Source organism: Diabrotica undecimpunctata, chromosome 9, assembly GCF_040954645.1.
Source record: "Diabrotica undecimpunctata isolate CICGRU chromosome 9, icDiaUnde3, whole genome shotgun sequence".
NCBI classification, from domain to species: Eukaryota; Metazoa; Arthropoda; class Insecta; order Coleoptera; family Chrysomelidae; genus Diabrotica; species Diabrotica undecimpunctata.
The window spans coordinates 48,613,370-48,631,773 of NC_092811.1; the positions used below are offsets into that span (position 1 = coordinate 48,613,370).

The window sequence follows — 18,404 nt, forward strand, 5'->3', positions numbered from 1 at the left end:
GATGCTCAACTAAGTCTGACTAATTGGTCGTAACCAAAGTCATTACTACCAGAAAAAACCTTTTTAGTTTATTCGTAATAATCATTACGTTAGTGTCTGCTTTATATTTAAAAAAAATCTGTGTATAATTACACAATGAGCAATAACTAAAATTCATACAAGATATTGACTGCATTTCTATGACGTGAAAAGTGGTAGATCAACATCAAGGATTTTCAACACTAAGTACGGCTTACTATACGTATATATTTGTTTATAATAATCATCAGCTTAGCATTGACTTTAAATTTTAAAAGTCGATTTATGATTATTATAAAACAAGAATTTGGAATTATATCTAGAAGCAAATCTAACGTCCTTTGTCCTCTAAATCAGAGGTAAAAAGAACAAATTATTTCATATCTCGTGGGCGTTCTGGGAAAATCAACTAACTCACAAAATTAAAGTTTTGAAGAAAACACATTTAACCCTTTAACGGGCAGAACTATTTTTTTTGTAAAAATATACTTAAATAGTAAAAGTAATTCATTATGCATCATTAAAAAGACAAAAAATGTTTGACAGGTTAAGAGGCCAACACGGACTCACATAAAAGTATATACGGGCCGCGTGATGCCAACGTGGACCCACGCACTAGTTCGTCAGAAAATGCTGACTCTCTCAACAGCGGCTTGTCGAACTCATTTAAAATACACGGGGACATTTCGAGCCTGGCCAGATGGTCTATAAACTATATGTTTAAATTCAAATATGGTTGTATAGATTAATCAATACATTTGTCCTCCCTGTATTCCTACGATCCCTATAAGTACCGCCATCGGGCTCGTGGAATGCGTCCCTTTGAAAAGAAGAGCACGAGTCGTTGAAAAGAAAAGACGCAACCCGGCACGTGAACCCATGCACGCATATTGAATTTATTTCGTTCGTTGTTTTGTAGTGCAAACCCTGGTAATTAGACCCAGCGGTAAGTTTTTACCTAGTTTTACCTAAACCCATAAATTGTCTTTGATTGTTTATTGCAACCATTTAAATTTTAATAATTATTTGCACCAATGAGGAAAAGTCCATTATTTTCTCGCCAGAGTTACCGAAGGAATAGTTCTGTTAATTAAGTACTATTAATTTGTAATAGTACATTTGTTTGTTAATACCCCACATTGGCCTATCTAGCCGGATTTGAACTCATTTTTGAAAAAATATTTTGTTTTATTTAAATTTTAATGGTTGGTTTCGTCGAATGTCGTACTCTTTTATCGTTTTGAGGGTTCTTATCTTAAGTTTGCGTCTCTTGTCGTGGCTCGAGAATAATTTATGACCTTTTTGTAAAGTCGACCATATGGGACTTTTTAGAAGGGAATTATCGTCGTTTTAATAAAGTATCGAATTACAAATCGGTAATTTCGGGGTTTTAGACCACATTTTGTACACTTTCGTTTGTGTAATATTATTGGAACTTGTTAAAAATTTAAAATGGAAAAACTTGAAGAAAAGAATAGGAAGCTCAAATTTTTAAGAAAAACTGTTTTAAATGATATTCAGTTAATTTTCGATTTAGGTTTTAAGGCCCGTTCAGACGTTTCTATTCGCCCTTTATTTAAAATTAGACTGGAAGAATTAGATTCGATTCGCGAAGAGTTCTTAAATCATCACACTAATATTATTAGTAATATTCTTTCTGTACCAGACGCGGATACGAGGGTTGAAGAAAATGTTCGGGAATTATTTTTGGAACAATTTTATAAAATAAAACTATTTAGTGCGGAATTATTTGAGCCACAATTTGAAACTCCAGAACCGTTTAGATCAGTAGTAGTTCCACAATCAAATATTCGCTTGCCTAAAATAGAGCTGCCTAAATTTAAGGGTGATTTTAAGGAGTTTAGTTCATTTTTAGACTTATATAATTCGGTTGTACATAATAACGCAGGCCTAGCAGACGTAGAAAAGTTTAAGTATTTGAAAGGATGTTTAGAAGGGACTCCACTTAGCTTGATTCGTAATTTGTCAATAAATAGCGATAATTATCAAATTGCTTACGATCTAATTGTTAAACGCTACACAAATGTTCGTCGTTGTGCGACCGCGCATTGGGATGCGATCTTGGGCGTACAGAAAATATCGGTAGTTAATTCGAAAAATCTGGCTAAATTAGTAGATACGTTTTTAGAAAATTTAGCCGCATTGAAAACATTAGGTCTTCCGACAGAACATTGGGATTTTATTATGTTTAATTTACTTTTGTCGAAATTAGACGCGGATTCAGTAAAGTTATTTGAGTTAGAAAATAAATCGAATAAAATCCCGTCATTTCAAAAATTGGTAGAGTTTATTGAAACTCAGTACATTGCTTACGATAATTTGAATAGTAGCTTAAGTGAATCTAAGAAATCGTCGAGGGCTCCAACTTATACGGAGCCAAAGTGTAATTATAAACATTCCAATGAGTCAAGGCATAATAGTAGTTCATCCTTTGTTACAAATTCGTCGTCAATATGTTGTGCTTTATGTAAACAAAGTCATTTTCTTAACCATTGCTCGTTGTTTTTGAAAAAATCTCCCAAAGGAAGATACCAATTTTGTAAAGAATCTTCCTCGTGTTTTAGGTGTCTTAATCAGTCTAATCATTCTGTCAAGTCGTGTCCAAAGGCCTTTAAATGTAGTAAATGTAATAGTCACCTTCATAATAGTTTGTTGCACTTTGATAGAAATCGTTCCAATAGTCAGTCGTCCATAGAAAATACTAATAATCCAGGGGCATCGGGAGTCGAACAAAATTCGCCTGAAATATCACATTGTGCTGCTAGTTTTATAGGGAAGAAAAACGAGACAAAAAAGGAAATTTTGCTCGGTACCGTTTTAGTTCACGCGATTGATAGTAAGGGGTGTAAACAGCCCTTGAGATGTCTGCTAGATTCAGGTTCAATGAGTTCGTTCATTAGTCGTAAAGCTGCCAGTAGATTAGGTTGGCCTAAAACTCCTTGTTCATTTGAAGTTAACGGACTCAATTCGATGCAAACGAAACTGAATCAAGGTCAAATAAGTTTTTCTATCCAACCTCGTCATCAGGAGTCACCGGTGTTTCACTTGGAGGCTATTATTACAGATCGGGTTTGCTCGGATTTGCCGAGCACCAAAATTGACATATCGACGTGGAATTATATTAAAAATTTGAAGTTAGCCGATCCCGAATTTAACTGTAGTCAATCTATAGATTTGTTAATTGGTTGTAGCATATTTTCGAAGGTGTTGTTAGAAGGTAAAATTGAAGGTAAAGCGGGACAACCAGATGCCCTAAATACCGTTTTTGGTTATATTTTGTTAGGACCTACTAGCACACCTAACCTTTCGTCGACTTCGCTTGTTTGTCTTTCAAATATTGAAGACCCACTAGATTCTTCGTTAACGAAATTTTGGGAACTGGAAAACGTACCGGAAAAGCCAGTTTCAGAACCAGAAGACGTTCTGTGTGAGAACATTTATCTGGAAACGCATAATCGGGACGTCTCGGGTAAATATGTTGTATCTTTGCCTTTTCGTGAATCGCCGCCTTGTTTGCAAGATAGCTATGATATTGCTTTAAATAGATTGCTATCATTAGAACGACGCTTATCTCGTCAACCAAGTTTGAAAAAAGAATATTCTTTTCATATGCAGGAGTATCTTGATTTAGGTCATATGCAGTTAGTCTCTAATGCCGAAAAGAAAAGGGGAAAGTATTATATTCCACATCATTGCGTTGTGAAACCAGATAGTGTTTCAAGTAAAATTCGAGTTGTATATAATGCGTCTCAGAAAAGTCCCAGTCGCGGTAAATCTTTAAACGACTATTTACTGGTCGGTCCTAAGCTGCAACAGAACATAGTCTCGCTGTTGTTGAATTTTAGACTTAATCGTTTTGCGCTGTGTGCGGACATTCGTCAGATGTATCGTAATATTTTAGTCGCTCCTGAACACACGGATTATCAACGCGTGTTATGGAGATTTTCTAGCGCTGAGGAAATTCAGGAATATCGTTTATTAACTGTTACTTTTGGAATAGTATCTTCGCCGTATCTCGCTTTAAGAACTCTCCAACAATTAGCATTAGACGAAGGCTCTCGTTTTCCTAAAGCCGTCTCGCTTATTCGTCATGCTTCGTATATTGATGATTTTGTTTTTGGTGCTTCGACTCTCGAAGAAGCACAAACTTTAGTTGACGAATTAGTCGCTTTGTTAAAGTTAGGAGGCTTTGAGTTACGGAAATGGTGTTCGAATGAACCCAAATTGTTGTCGCAGTTTCCTGAATCCCATATTAATCCTCACTCCATTAATTTTGATCCAGAAGCAAATGGTCCTTCATTAAAAATCCTTGGTTTGAAGTGGATTGCACAGTCCGACGTCTTTCAATTTTCAGTCAAATTGCAAGACGTCCCTTGTACCAAAAGATCGTTTTTGTCCGAATTAGCTCGAATTTATGATCCTTGTGGTTACTTAACACCTATTACCTTTTTCATTAAACATTTAATCCAACAACTTTGGGCAACCGGTCTTAAATGGGATGATCGTCCTCCTTCGGAAATAATTCGTGTATGGGAGCAATATAAGAGCGAACTATCTCTTATTTCACAGTTCAAAATTCCTCGTTTTTTGAATAATTCCTCATGTCCGATCTTAGAGCTTCATGGATTTGCCGATGCTAGTGAAAAGGGATATGCTTGTGTCGTTTATATTCGTAGTATTGATACTCGTAACCTAGTTCAAGTTAATTTACTGTGTGCCAAATCGAAAGTAGCTCCTATAAAACAAATTACTATACCTCGATTAGAATTGTTAGCTGCTGTTCATTTGGTAAAACTTATGTCGTTTGTGTTAGAGTCGTGGAAGCATATAATATTTCAAAATGTGTATGCTTGGTTAGATTCTCAAATCGTGTTGCACTGGATTAAAAGCTCCCACTCGAGATTCAAAACTTTCGTCGCAAATCGCATTTCGTATATCCAGTCCCATAGTCAAAATTATTCTTGGCATTATATCGAATCTCGAAATAATGCAGTCGATGCGCCTTCGCGAGGCATGCTACCGGCCGCTTTTCTATCAAAATTAGACTGGTTAACAGGTCCTTCGTTTTTGTATAATATTCCATTAATTTTTCCAGAGGTTCCTCCCTCATTGCAGGAAAAATCCTCTTTGGAAGAGATAAAGAAAGCTTTAGTGTTTGTTTCCACTCGTGAGGAACATTTTCTGTCTTGTTTGCTGAAAAATAAATCGTCTTTTACCTCGATCCAAAGAATTTTGGCTTTTATGTTGCGATTCGCGCACAACTCTCGTTATAAAAGGTCGAAACGGTCAGGACCCTTGACTTTCGTAGAATTAGAAGACTCGTTGATTATTCTTGTCAGATTTACACAAGAAAAGTATTTTGAAGAACATCTTCAATCAAATTCTTTTCCGAAACCATTTCGTAAGTTGGGAGTATTTTTAGATGATAGTACTCAGTGTTTAAGAGTAGGTGGTCGTCTATCTCAGTCTTCGTTATCGTATGAAGCAAAACACCCGTTTTTGTTACCAAAAAAATCTCGTCTTACTACTCTTCTAGTTAGTCATTATCATGAGAAGTATTTACATGCTGGATTTAAGAGTACTCAGTTTTTGGTTAGTCAAAGGTTTTGGATAATGTCTTCTAAACAAGCCATTAATTCGGTATTGTCCAAATGTATTAGATGTTGGAAACAATCTCCTAAAAACTTACAACCCCCTATGGGTAATTTGCCTAAATTTCGTCTCGGTGCCATTAAACCCTTTTCGATTTGTGGGTTAGATTATGGTGGACCGTTCTCGATAACCATGTCTCGTTACAGGGGAGTTAGAACTCAAAAGGCCTATTTGTGTCTATTTGTATGTTGCGGTACTAAGGCTTTAAATCTTGAATTAGCTAGTGATTTGACCGCGGAAGCTTTTTTGGCCGCTTTACAACGTTTTTATTAATTTTGTTTTGTTCGACTTTTGTCAATATAACCGCGACGAAACCACCATTTTAATTTTAATTTTTTTTATTGTAGTTTAAGTTTTGAATATTTGTGTAAGATTTGTATAGGAATTGTTTGTATTAATTATCGTTTTAGTTGTTTAAGTAATGATAGTATTTGGAATTCGTTTTGTTTTTTAAAGACCTTATGGCCTTTAAAGGGGGGAGAATGTTTAAATTCAAATATGGTTGTATAGATTAATCAATACATTTGTCCTCCCTGTATTCCTACGATCCCTATAAGTACCGCCATCGGGCTCGTGGAATGCGTCCCTTTGAAAAGAAGAGCACGAGTCGTTGAAAAGAAAAGACGCAACCCGGCACGTGAACCCATGCACGCATATTGAATTTATTTCGTTCGTTGTTTTGTAGTGCAAACCCTGGTAATTAGACCCAGCGGTAAGTTTTTACCTAGTTTTACCTAAACCCATAAATTGTCTTTGATTGTTTATTGCAACCATTTAAATTTTAATAATTATTTGCACCAATGAGGAAAAGTCCATTATTTTCTCGCCAGAGTTACCGAAGGAATAGTTCTGTTAATTAAGTACTATTAATTTGTAATAGTACATTTGTTTGTTAATACCCCACACTATATTTGGCTATTTTCCATAATGACTGGTGTGACAATAAAATCTCCTAATAGACCTCGAATTACCTCTTCCTTGAATTTGGTTATCGTCATGCTTTCATTGGCAATGCTTTGATGGGCGACATAGGCATTTATAAGTGCTGTTCCAGTCAAGAGCTCCATCGATAATTGTCTGTACCATTTTAGTCCTTTACGTAATGGCGAATTATAGCTTTTCATTTGATCTGATATATCAGTGAAGCTTTTGAATTTATTATATTCGATGACATTCTTTGGCTTTACAACATCACCGCGTGCCTTCTGCATTGCCACCATTTCGTCTGCGAATTTGGTACTAATCATCAGCACATCTCGCTTGTCCTTCCACTTCTGAATAACGACGCCCGAATTACTTTGTTCAGCTACATATTCGCCTACTTTTAATTTTTTGGAAATGACATTATTGGGATTATATTTGCGGTTTGCACGCAGCGTACCAATCATATAAGTTTTTCGGAGTAGGAGTTCATGTGCAAGTGTGACAGAACTGTAGTAGTTATCAATCGCAAGTGTTCGTCCTTTGTCAAGCAGTCCATCCATACGTTTCATCACTACATTTGTTGGTACGCTACTACCTTCAGCATATTCTTTTCCACAATATACGTTAAAATCGTAGGTATAACCACCTTCCAGACAAAGTTTGAATAATTTTATCCCAAATTTGTGCCTCTTGTTGGTTATATACTGCTTGAATTTTAGGCGCCCTTGAAAAGACACTAAAGTTTCGTCATTGCACACGTTTTCCTTTGGAATGACGGCAGCCTTGAATTTATCCTTTAGTCTGCTAACCAAGGGAACAATCTTCTGCAAAAGGTCATCTGTTACTGAATTGTCATTGAAGTGCAGCGTTTGCCACAATAACTGGAAGCGATTCCTTGACATTACTTTTTTGATATTCATATAAAGATCATTATTTGACCAGTAGGATTAAAAAGATGGAAAATGACATAATCCCATCCATATAACTATACCCAGGAATCGTTTTATCTCGGCGACGTCAGTGTTGTGCCACGCGGTAATACGTGCACTTTTTTTCTGATTATTTTCCTGACACTGCAGGGCATAACGATTTGTGTCTTCAACCTAAAAATTAAAAAAAAAATCAAAATCAGTTGAACAAAATAAATTGACATTTTTACCATCATGGATAAAAGATCATCGTCTACAAAATATTCGTAGAATTGAAAGGGCGATTTGTTGTAGAAGTTTTCGTATAATTTTTTTTTTATTTAAAGGCAGCCGCATCAAACATATTGGTTATTAGCGGATGAATTTAATACAAACAATAATGATTACAAATAACAAATAAATAACATACTTATATGTGGTTCAATATGTTACAGTCTCTTAAAAATTTCACAATATTTTCACTGGTACACTCACTAAAAATGTCCCTTATAACTGATGGGATTTTATTAGTTAGTCTTTCAGCACTATATTTGGGACACTCCGTTAATACGTGTTTCACTGTTAACGGCACGTCACAACTCGTACATTTTGGTTGAAGTTCCTTCTTCATGAGGTATTCATGGGTGAGTTTGCTGTGTCCTAATCGGAGCCTGGTTAATACAACCTGAAGGAAACGGCTAGGGGCGTTGTTAGTCCATCGTCCAAAATTTGGTTTAATTTCTTTTAACTTTGAGGATTTTTCTTCCCAACATTTAGTCCAATTACATATCAGCTTTTGTTTAAAGTACGGATTGAGATCTTTTGCTAATGGTTTTATTATCGGTCTGATATTTGGCGAATTTGCTATTTCCCGAGCATTTTTATCAGCTAGTTCGTTTCCTTTAATGCCTATATGTGATGGTACCCACACGAAGACTAATGTTTTGTTTTCCAGCTGCTGCATCTTGTTTTTAATTAATTTAGCTATCGGGTTGCAAGTGTACATTTTTGACAGTATATGAAGGGAATTGATTGAGTCAGTAATAATAAGGAATTTATCTGGTTTGACTGTTTGTATGTGAATTAGAGCTCTGTATATTGCATACAATTCTCCAGTTATCACAGTGGATTCTGTGGGCAATTTGAAACTTTTTATTATGTCTCTTATAACAAATGATGATCCTACACCAGAAGTTGTTTTAGATGCATCTGTGTAAACTTGGGTATATTCAGGGAAAGAAGAAAGTATTCTATTATAATTGCTTATAAATATTTGTGGATTAGTTTCAGATTTATGATATGATGATAGTTCTAAATTTAAAGTAGGCAAAGGTATTAACCAAGGAGGTGGCGTGTTTACGTTTGCTGAATGTGTTGAGGGAAAGTTAAAAATTTCAATAGAGTTTAAAATGTTTTTGATCCTTAATTGAAATGGTAAATGTGTTCTTATATTGATATTTGATAACGATGGCTGAGTAAGAAAATGGTTGTCAGGTTGTAGTGATGAGTGTTTTGAAGCGTAAGATAGACTAAGTAATTTACGTCGTTCATGTAATGATGGCTCTCTAAGCTCCCACTCGAGGCTTGCAACAGGAGTTGTTCTATAAGCTCCAGAGATTATGCGTAATGCATTGTTGTGTATAATGTCTAAGATTTTTAAATTTGACTTCGACGCTGAAGAATATGCAATGCATCCGTAATCCAATTTTGATCGAATTAGGCTTCTATACAACAGTAATAATGTATCTCCGTCAGCACCCCATTGTTTGTTGGCTAAACATTTAAGAAGATTTATACCATTTTGACATGATATCGCCAATTGTTTAATATGTGGTTTCCAACTTAAAGTTTCGTCGAATGTTATGCCTAAATATTTTATCTTTGTACTTCGTTTTAAAAACTTTGTGCCGAATTTTAAGGCAGGTATGTTAGTGTGAATAGGCTTTTTGGAAAAAATAATATATTGTGTCTTGTCAGCTGAAAAATAGAATCCACTCCTATTAGACCACCTTTCGATTTTATTTAGTTCTTCTTGTAAAAGTTTGACCATCGAGTTAATATTTTTTCCTTTGATAAACATTATCATATCATCAGCATATAATCTAGCCTGTGCAGGTCTCTTGAGATTTTTTATAACATCATTCATTGCAATTAAAAAAAGTGTAGGGCTAATTACAGATCCTTGTGGTGTTCCATTGTCTTGAGACTTCATACTAGAAATTTCTCCATTACTACGTACAGAAAATTTGCGTTCATGTAGAAAGTTATTCAAAAATGCCAACATGTTTCCTTGAATTCCCCAAGTCTGCAGCTTTGTTAATATTCTGTGTCGCCATGCTAAGTCAAATGCTTTGTGGATGTCAAAGTAAACAGCTACGCATTTCTGTTTGTTACAGAAGGCTTCATTAATTTGACTTTCTATAATCTATTTCTAATGAGTGTAGAGTAATAAAATCTCATGAAGTATTCAAAAGCGCTACAGGGTAATCCGTCAATAAATTCCGTCCGCATTGCAAAATTCTGTCGTTTCATAAAGAGCAGGTAGGTATCACCCTGTTTTAAGGGATTAGTCCATTGTTATCGACAGATAAACACTGAGCCAGAGGCGCGCTAGTGGGTTAATTGACAAAAGAATATGCATTCTTAAAAATCATATTAAAGGAAATAAAAATGTAATACAGCAGAACAGTGTTATTAAAAAAATATAAAATGTAACAATAAAATATATACGAACCGAAATCGGGAAATACTCACAAACACACACGAATGAACTTTACATATTGAAACACTTGTGGGGAGTTTAAATCAATTTATTCACAAAAACTTTACTGGATACGTTATTACAATTCTACATCACTATAGTCTTCATCCGAAGAACTGTCATCATCCCCTGGTGTTATAATTATAGGGTCAACCACCTGATCGACCAAGTTGTCCAGTTCCCACATTTTATCTTCCTCTTTTAAAACATGCTGGATTGCTTTTTGCCAGTTTTCTGATGTGATTTCCATAATGGCTTGATCAAACAATACCTTGACATCTTTCATTTTAAATGTGGTATTGTGCCTTGCAACATATCCTTTAACTTGTGCCCATATAAGTTCTATGGAATTTAATTCGCAATGATATGGCGGTAGGCGTAGCACAGTTACTTTATACTTTTCTGCTACATCTTCTACGGCATATTTTATGAAGCGAGATTTATGTTGTTTTACTACGGCTAGTAGTTCCTTCTTTATTGAATTCGTCTCAAACTGAATACCTTTATTTGACAGCCAGTTAATAATTTCTTGCTTTCTCCAAGCTGAAGTTGGTACCTTCTCTATGCGCCTTGAATGGTAGCTTGCATTATCCATAACCACGACCGAATCAGCTGGAAGAAATTTTAACATTTCCCCGAAGTAGTCTTCGAAGACATCCGAATTCATGTCCTCATGATAATCTCCCGTCCGACACGACTCAAAGCTTAACAAACCTTCTTTTAAAAATCCTTCTTCGCTTCCAATGTGAGCAATTATAAGCCACATTTCCCGAAGGCACTTTAATACCCGTCGAAAGGCCTTCTATGAAAGCTTGGCGAGCACTTGTTACATTTTTATCTTGCCACATTTTTTGGACTATATAACCTTCGTTTATCCACGTCTCATCAAGATAAAAAATTTTCTTGTGCTCTCTGCGGTACTGTTTTATAGTTCTCAAATATTTTCGTCTCCAGCAAATGATTTCATCACTTTCCAGTAATAGTGCCTTTCGATTGTGCTTTTCCCAGGAAAAATTCATACTTTTTAAAGTTTTCCATAAAAGTTTTCTGGATATCAAAGGAATATCGTTATCTTGGCTTATCTCCATTAGTATTTTGTCAAGGGTGGGTATTTCCTTTTTAAAATAAAACGAATGAACTTTTCTTCGAATGTCACGTTTGGTGTCTTCACCTAAGATTTTTATTGGTCTTCCTGATTTTCTCTTGCATGGACTTAACTGGCCTGATATCTTTCTTTCTCGCAATAATTTAAAAATCGTGGACTGTCCAATTCCAGTCATTCGGGCACATCGCTCAACACTTTCTTGCACAGACAAACTAGGGTGATCGTGTTTTATGCAATCATATACATTTAAAATTATAACTTTTTCACTAACAGATAGCGGAGAATTTTTTACACCTCTTTTCTTTGGAGTAAATGTCGCCATTTTATAACTTTTTCACTATTTCTATATCACAATATTACTGTACGTTTAATTGGTGTAGTAACAATTACTAACTCGAATGTCGAATGATAATAATAAAATAAAAGAGGGATTATAATGAAAGTGTAAGTAAAACCTCATTACGCGTTATTAGTCTTCATGTTGATTTATTTTAGTTCTTAGTAATATTAGGAGGTGCGTCATACCCTTATCAGTTTCTTCTAATGCTTTTATTCGTTCAGTAAGGAAGTGAATTTGTTTTTATAAATAAAAATGTAATTAGCTTTAATGACCATATAATGGAATACGAGTTTGAAGAATAAGTTAATCGAAAAATTAAATAAAATTGGTTATCACAAAATATCCAAAATATGATATTTTGAGGTACATCAATTTTTGACGACGAAGTTGACATCCGTCCATTTGCCTACGCCCATGACGACACCGAAATTCAGGCAAATTTTATGACACTTCATGATTTATTACTCTACACTCATTTGAAACCAATTATAAATGTAAAACATTATCTATAGTAGATCTCAAAGGACGAAATCCAGCTTGTTCCGGTATAAGTAAATTGTGATGTTCCAAATGCCACATAAGCCTATTATTTATTATTTTCTCTAGCAGTTTGCAAGTAGAACATGTAAGTGATATTGGCCTATATGATTCTGCCGCTGTAGCCGGTTTGTTAGGTTTTAGTATAGGGATGACAATAGCTTGTCTCCATAAGTCAGGAAATTTATGTTTACACCAGATTGTATTAAAAAGATTCAATAGAAAGTCTAAAGCTTCGTTAGGTAACTGTTTTAAGAATATTGCGGGTATGTCATCTGGACCTGGTGATGTGTCTTTTAACATTAGGATTGTTTCTAATAGTTCTGTTTTATTAATTGGAGTATTTATATCATCGTTATTGGCTATAATTTCTATTGGATTTGCTTCTTCTTCTTCCCGATATCGTAAAAAAGTATTGCTGTAATTTTCATTTGTAGATTCTTGTCTGTATGTTTCAGCTAATTCTTCTACAATTTTCTTGTTTTCATTAATTATGTTTCCATTTCGTTCTAGGTATTTTATTCCATTTTGTGTACTGACGCCAGAAATCTTCTTAACTTTTTTCCATGCTGATGACATGTTTGTATTCCTGTTAATACTTTGAACGTATTTTTTCCAGGACTCTTTTTTAGATCTGGTAGTAATTAATTTTGCATATGCACTTTTTTTCTTTAGCTCTATTAAGTTCTCATTGGTTTTATGTCTTTTGAAAGTATTTAAAGCTTTTTTACTTTGTTTTATTGCCAATTTACACTCTTCATTCCACCAGGGAACAACTTTGTTTTTTGTTATATACTTTGTTTTTCCCATTGCAATTGTGGCGGCTTCAGTGATTAATTATTAAAAAATTTTAAAGTTAAGTTTATGTCTTCTTCAATTATAGGGATATTCGGTATTTCTTCAGTAATTTTTGTTTTATAAATGTTCCAGTTGGCTTGCTTAATTTTCCACTTTTGCAAAGGATTGGTTTTTGTTGGGGGGTTGGAAATTTTTGTTACTATTATTGGATAATGATCACTTCCATATAAATCGTCTACGGTTTGCCATGTGTGATTTAGTAACGTCGATGGGTCAGAAATAGACAAGTCAATAGCTGAAAAATTTCCAGTAGCTGCGTCGAAACGAGTTTTAGCTCCATCGTTCATTATTGTTAAATTCATGCTATTAATTACGTTTGCTAATACCTTTCCATTTTTAGTTGTTTTTCCGGAACCCCATAGAAGATTATGGCTGTTAAAGTCCCCGAGAATTAATTTTGGTGATGGAATTTGCATAATTAAGTCGGAAAGTTCATTTCCTTGGATATTTTGGCTCGGGGGAATATAAACGTTACATATGTTCATTTTTTGATTAGTACCTATTGTTACTGTTACTGCTATTGCTTCTAAGTTTGTTTTAATTGTTATTCTGTTTACTTGTAAATCGGTTTTAGCATATATCGCAACACCGCCACTAGCGTGATTTGTTTGTCTATTTTGGTAGTAAACATTATATGACCTCAAGTTATACGCATTGTTGCCTTTAAAATTAGTTTCTTGAAGACATATAATATCAGGTGAATATTTCTTAATAAGGACCTGAAATAAGGGTAGGAGGGTGTAAAAACTGTTTAAGTTCCACTGTAAAATATTATTATACATGAATTTATTTTTATTTAAATAATTAGTTTTGAGATATATCGCTGTCTACGTCAGATGAGCCAACATGTTCGAGCAGTTGTTTGGTTAATTTTTTACTTAGTCTAGTACATTTAATTTTCATATTTCGATCTTCAGCCTGGGTATGTATTTCATTTATCATTTCTATAAGAGATGGAATATGTAGGGTATAGTCTTTAGCAATGCTTAATGCATCATTACTACCGTGAGTGTTCTCTAACAGATCAGTGAATTGTTTACTATCGAGTGGGAACTTGGGATTGTGATTGTCAATAAAATTGGTTATCTTTTGGGGCAATTCTGGAAATTCTAATGAGGGTTTATCTTTCGACTTCAACTTTTTCTTTGGAACTTTTGGAACAGGTGTTGGAAAGTAAGATTTTGGTTCTGAGGAAGTAGTAATATCTGGTGTATCTTCTGGGCTAGGTGTTGCAATTTCAGATAAATTTCGTTTGGAGGTCTTAGGTTTAGTTATCGGAGTTGTTTGAAATTCATTAGAAGCGGGTATGTCAGGATTGGGCTCATTAAATGTAGGAGTAATTGGTGTTGGTTCACATATCATTTCAGGGTTAGTAGTATTTGATATAGACTCACCTACATTATTGCTGTCTAAGGAATGGTTTAGAGAGGAACTTTCTTGTTGTGATCTAGTATATGAAGAAGTTGAAGTTTGGAGTTGAAGGCCGGCACATTGAGATGCAAAATGTCCTGGTTGCTTGCACTTATAGCATAATGAATCTGTTGTAAGAAATATGCGATATTTTAAGTCATCATGATTAATTTCTAGTGTATCGGGAATTTGGAAACTATCTTCTGGAGGAGATATGTACACCTGCCTTCGAAAACTAAGTATGTGACTATACGCTGGATCGGTTGCTCCAATTCGTAAGAATGTAAGGGGTGACATTAGCTGTAATCCAATGATTTTTAACTCTGTTTCCAATAAATTATGTGGAATTGTGGGACTTACGTTGGATAGAACAAGTCTTTGTGACGGGGTAACTAGCTTTCGTACTGGTATTACTGTGTTATTAATCTTAATAGAATTATGTTCTTTTAAAAATTTGTCTACAGCTGATTTACTTGATAAGTATACACAAACACGGTTGTTTGAAATTCTGGATGAAAAAATTATGTTTTTTGGATCTACAAGTGGTCCCAGTTCTAATAAATAATCTTGTAATTTGAGGCCCTCTATTGCAGAAAAGATAATTGCCTGATCTTTGCTAGGAAAAGTTGTTGGTGAGTGAATCAATGCTGTGGAGTATTTTTTAGTGTTTGGTGAGTTCTCAGTCTCAATAATAACATTGCCGTTATTACTATTCATTTTGGTCGTTTTCGATTTTTCGGTTTCATCAATTCGGCTGAGTACGGATCTGTTTTATTTAAAAGTTGACGAGCAACCAGATTTTGATAATTGCTCTTTTTATTTTAACCAAATTGTTAGGTTAGTTAGGACAATAATTTATTCAGTTTATTATCATGCAATCAAACAAAATCAAAGTTTTCTTTACTCACGTATGATTTCCTGCACTTAAACAATCACTATAACTACTTTAGTAATAATTTTAACTTGTTAATTATCGGTTTTTACTATTAATATTTCAGAGCTGTTTGTGAAACCAGTTGCTGGTAGCACGATCAGGTCAGGAATTTTTCGTATAATTTTGTATGAAAACCTGCAGAATCATAGTCCTCAAATGTAAATTTTCGCTGTTAACCGGCCCCCAGACTATAGCTGCATTCATTTCATTAGATACTATTGGTCCTTCTAAAATTTCCTCCTCAGAGACTTCAGAATGTTGGGCACTGACATTCTATAGCAGCATCAACATGTTCTCCGATACTCGTATATTCTTTTCCTTTACTGGTGGACGCCGATACATCTTGTCCCAACGGTTTGGTATTTCCGGCCACTCATTTTCTTTTTGGAGCACTCGATTCATTTTCACTATCACTAGAATCAGTTGGTTGGTACTCGTCCGAAAGATACTTGTCGCCAAACTCATCCAACTCTTCATCTGACAGAATTTCTTGCCAATATTTTTCAAGTTTTTGTTGCTCTTTCTCGTACGACTGTATCAAGTACTGACAATACCCGCAAGCCACGGCCCGGCGCCTTCGCTTGTTAGATTTGCCGATACGTTATCAACAGGAATAGACAAGTCAAGGCGTCACTCCACGTTGGACTCACACTGGCATTTTGTGAAAAAAGTCTTGCTGGCGGCCGCGAAACTCCAACGTGGAGTCACATTTTGAAAAATGAAATTTTGAGCAAAATTCGCATTTTAGAGTGTTAGTTTTTGATGTGAAAGTTAAAGAAAGTAATAGAAATACTTTTTAAAAAAAAAAGTGATTGGCCAATGGAGACCGTAAAATTTTTAATATGGTGGCACTTAACCTGTTAAAAAAATATTTTCTTTGTCAGAAGGGCTGGAATGGGTGGTAGATATAGCTAACAGTGTGCATTTTGACAAACGACTAATACTTATTGGGCAATGGTATATATAGCTACCGGTAAAAACAATTAGAACATTTTTGAAAAAATTCTTTATTTTTACAAAACAGTCTTTGCATAGAGCAACGTTACAAACTTGACAAATCAAATTGCTAACCAGCAATTTGGTAAGTGTGAACCAGCATTCAAAGTTGAGTTTGATGGAGGTCCAGACTTTTTTCTGAAAGTAAAAGTGCTAATCAAATTATCTGCTAGTTCACTGCGGAACTGTAATGCAGTCATAGGCTTAGCACTTGAGTTATTTTTTTTTTCAGAGTCTCCATATATAAAATATAGTATATAAAAATATAACTATAAATAGTCTCCATATATAAAAAGGTAGTAAAATATTTTTAGCCACCAACGTCTTAATTTCCATGCTGCCGAGTAGTTAGCATGATATTGATCAAATAGATCTACTCCACCCATGTATTTGTTATAACCGGCTATTGCCTGAGGACATGGTACTTGATCTCTGTTGCCGGTTTTATTTGTTCTCAAAACCTGAGTTTTTTCTTGAAAATTATGTAGATTGCTGACAACACTTTTAGGCCTCTATCTTTCCACTTTACACAGATATTTCCCCAGAACTAACCGAATCTGACTGATTTTGGGAAAGCTCTTTATCAACACATAATATTTGTTTTGGAAAATGTTTTCTTGTTTGCCTTATAGTGTCACAAGCAAAAGTTTTCTTTTCCAGTAGTTTCTGCATCAGTGGTATTTTGGTGAAAAAATTATCAACGTATATGCAATAACCACGATTTTGATATGTCGACGTAAGTTCTAAAACAACACGTTCTCCTAACATATCGGACGTTGATTCAGTGGCTTTTCCTTGATATATTTGAAAATTTAGAAGGTATCCCGTTTTAGCATATGCCAATGCCCAAATTTTAAAGCCTCTTTTTATTGGTTTCATTCTCATGTACTGTTTTAGTGATGTACGTCCTTTGAAAGCACACATGCTTTCGTCAATAGATAGGTGTCTATGCGGCGTAAAAGCATTTTGAAAGGTTTCTGTTGCGAACTTTGAAAAGTTGCGAATTCTTCTGGGTAGCGTAGAGGTTCGATTCTTTGCAAATTGTTTGACAGATACTCTCACTAAAGAAAACTCTGATGAAGTCGATTGGCTTACTTGAATTAATGTCAACATTGACGCTTGAAGACTCAGTGAAATTAAATGATTCGTAAAGGAGATTGGGGACGTTTTTCTTGGACCACACAAAAGATTGTTGCTTGAGGTAATATTAACAGTTGTTCATCCTCGCCTTCTTCACCAGAAAAAATGTTTTGAGGAAATAACCTAGCTAACTTATGTTTGAAACCAAAATCATCATCTGGATAAAAGTCAGCCAGTCAGATAAAAATTCCGCTAGAATTATTTGTCTTTCTTGTAAGATTACATTGCCGCACTCTTTTCAAGTTTTGTACAGAAGTACTGGAACATGACGGTTGGCTGTCGATACTAGTAGTCGAGGATTGTAATGGAGTTCTGGAAATTGAGCTTGTCTCAAGGAAATTGTCGTTCGCATCCTCATCACCATCAAATTCGGAAAGACAATACTCTTCATCACTTACATGGTCCACTATATACTGGAGTTCAGCTTCTGTAAGCGGTCGGTTTCGAGACATCTAAAAAAACAAATAATGTACTGAAAAATTTTTAATGACAAATAGGCCTAATTAATAATTTAAAGTCTTATAAAACATTGTCTAGCAAATCAATACTAAACTTTGCTTTAATGTATCCGTAAAAATTTTAGTACTGTGCGTAAACTACGGTCTCAACATTTTTTTGGTTTAGTATGTGAAAAATAACCTTTTATTTGGTGCAATCCTCAAAATGATTAAAAATATTTTCCTAGCGCTAATGTCAAACAAGATTTTTATAGAAATTTGTTGCCACACTATTGTGTAATAACTGGCATAAGTTTCATAGCTAAGAAATAAAAATTGTTTTTATGCCAGGATAAATAAAAA

At 34.7% G+C, this 18,404-nt stretch overlaps 1 protein-coding gene across 1 annotated transcript in view; it reads left to right on the plus strand.

Moving 5' to 3' along the window:
- The first annotated feature begins 303 nt into the window (after positions 1-303).
- Positions 304-18,404, plus strand: part of LOC140450653 (uncharacterized) — a 61,299-nt gene continuing 43,198 nt past the window's right edge. Inside the window, exons 1-2 of the mRNA XM_072544315.1 lie at positions 304-377; positions 3,231-6,403. Of these exons, the coding sequence (XP_072400416.1) occupies positions 304-377; positions 3,231-5,964 (2,808 nt within the window). The 3' untranslated portion in view covers positions 5,965-6,403. The remainder of the gene's footprint in view (positions 378-3,230; positions 6,404-18,404) is intronic.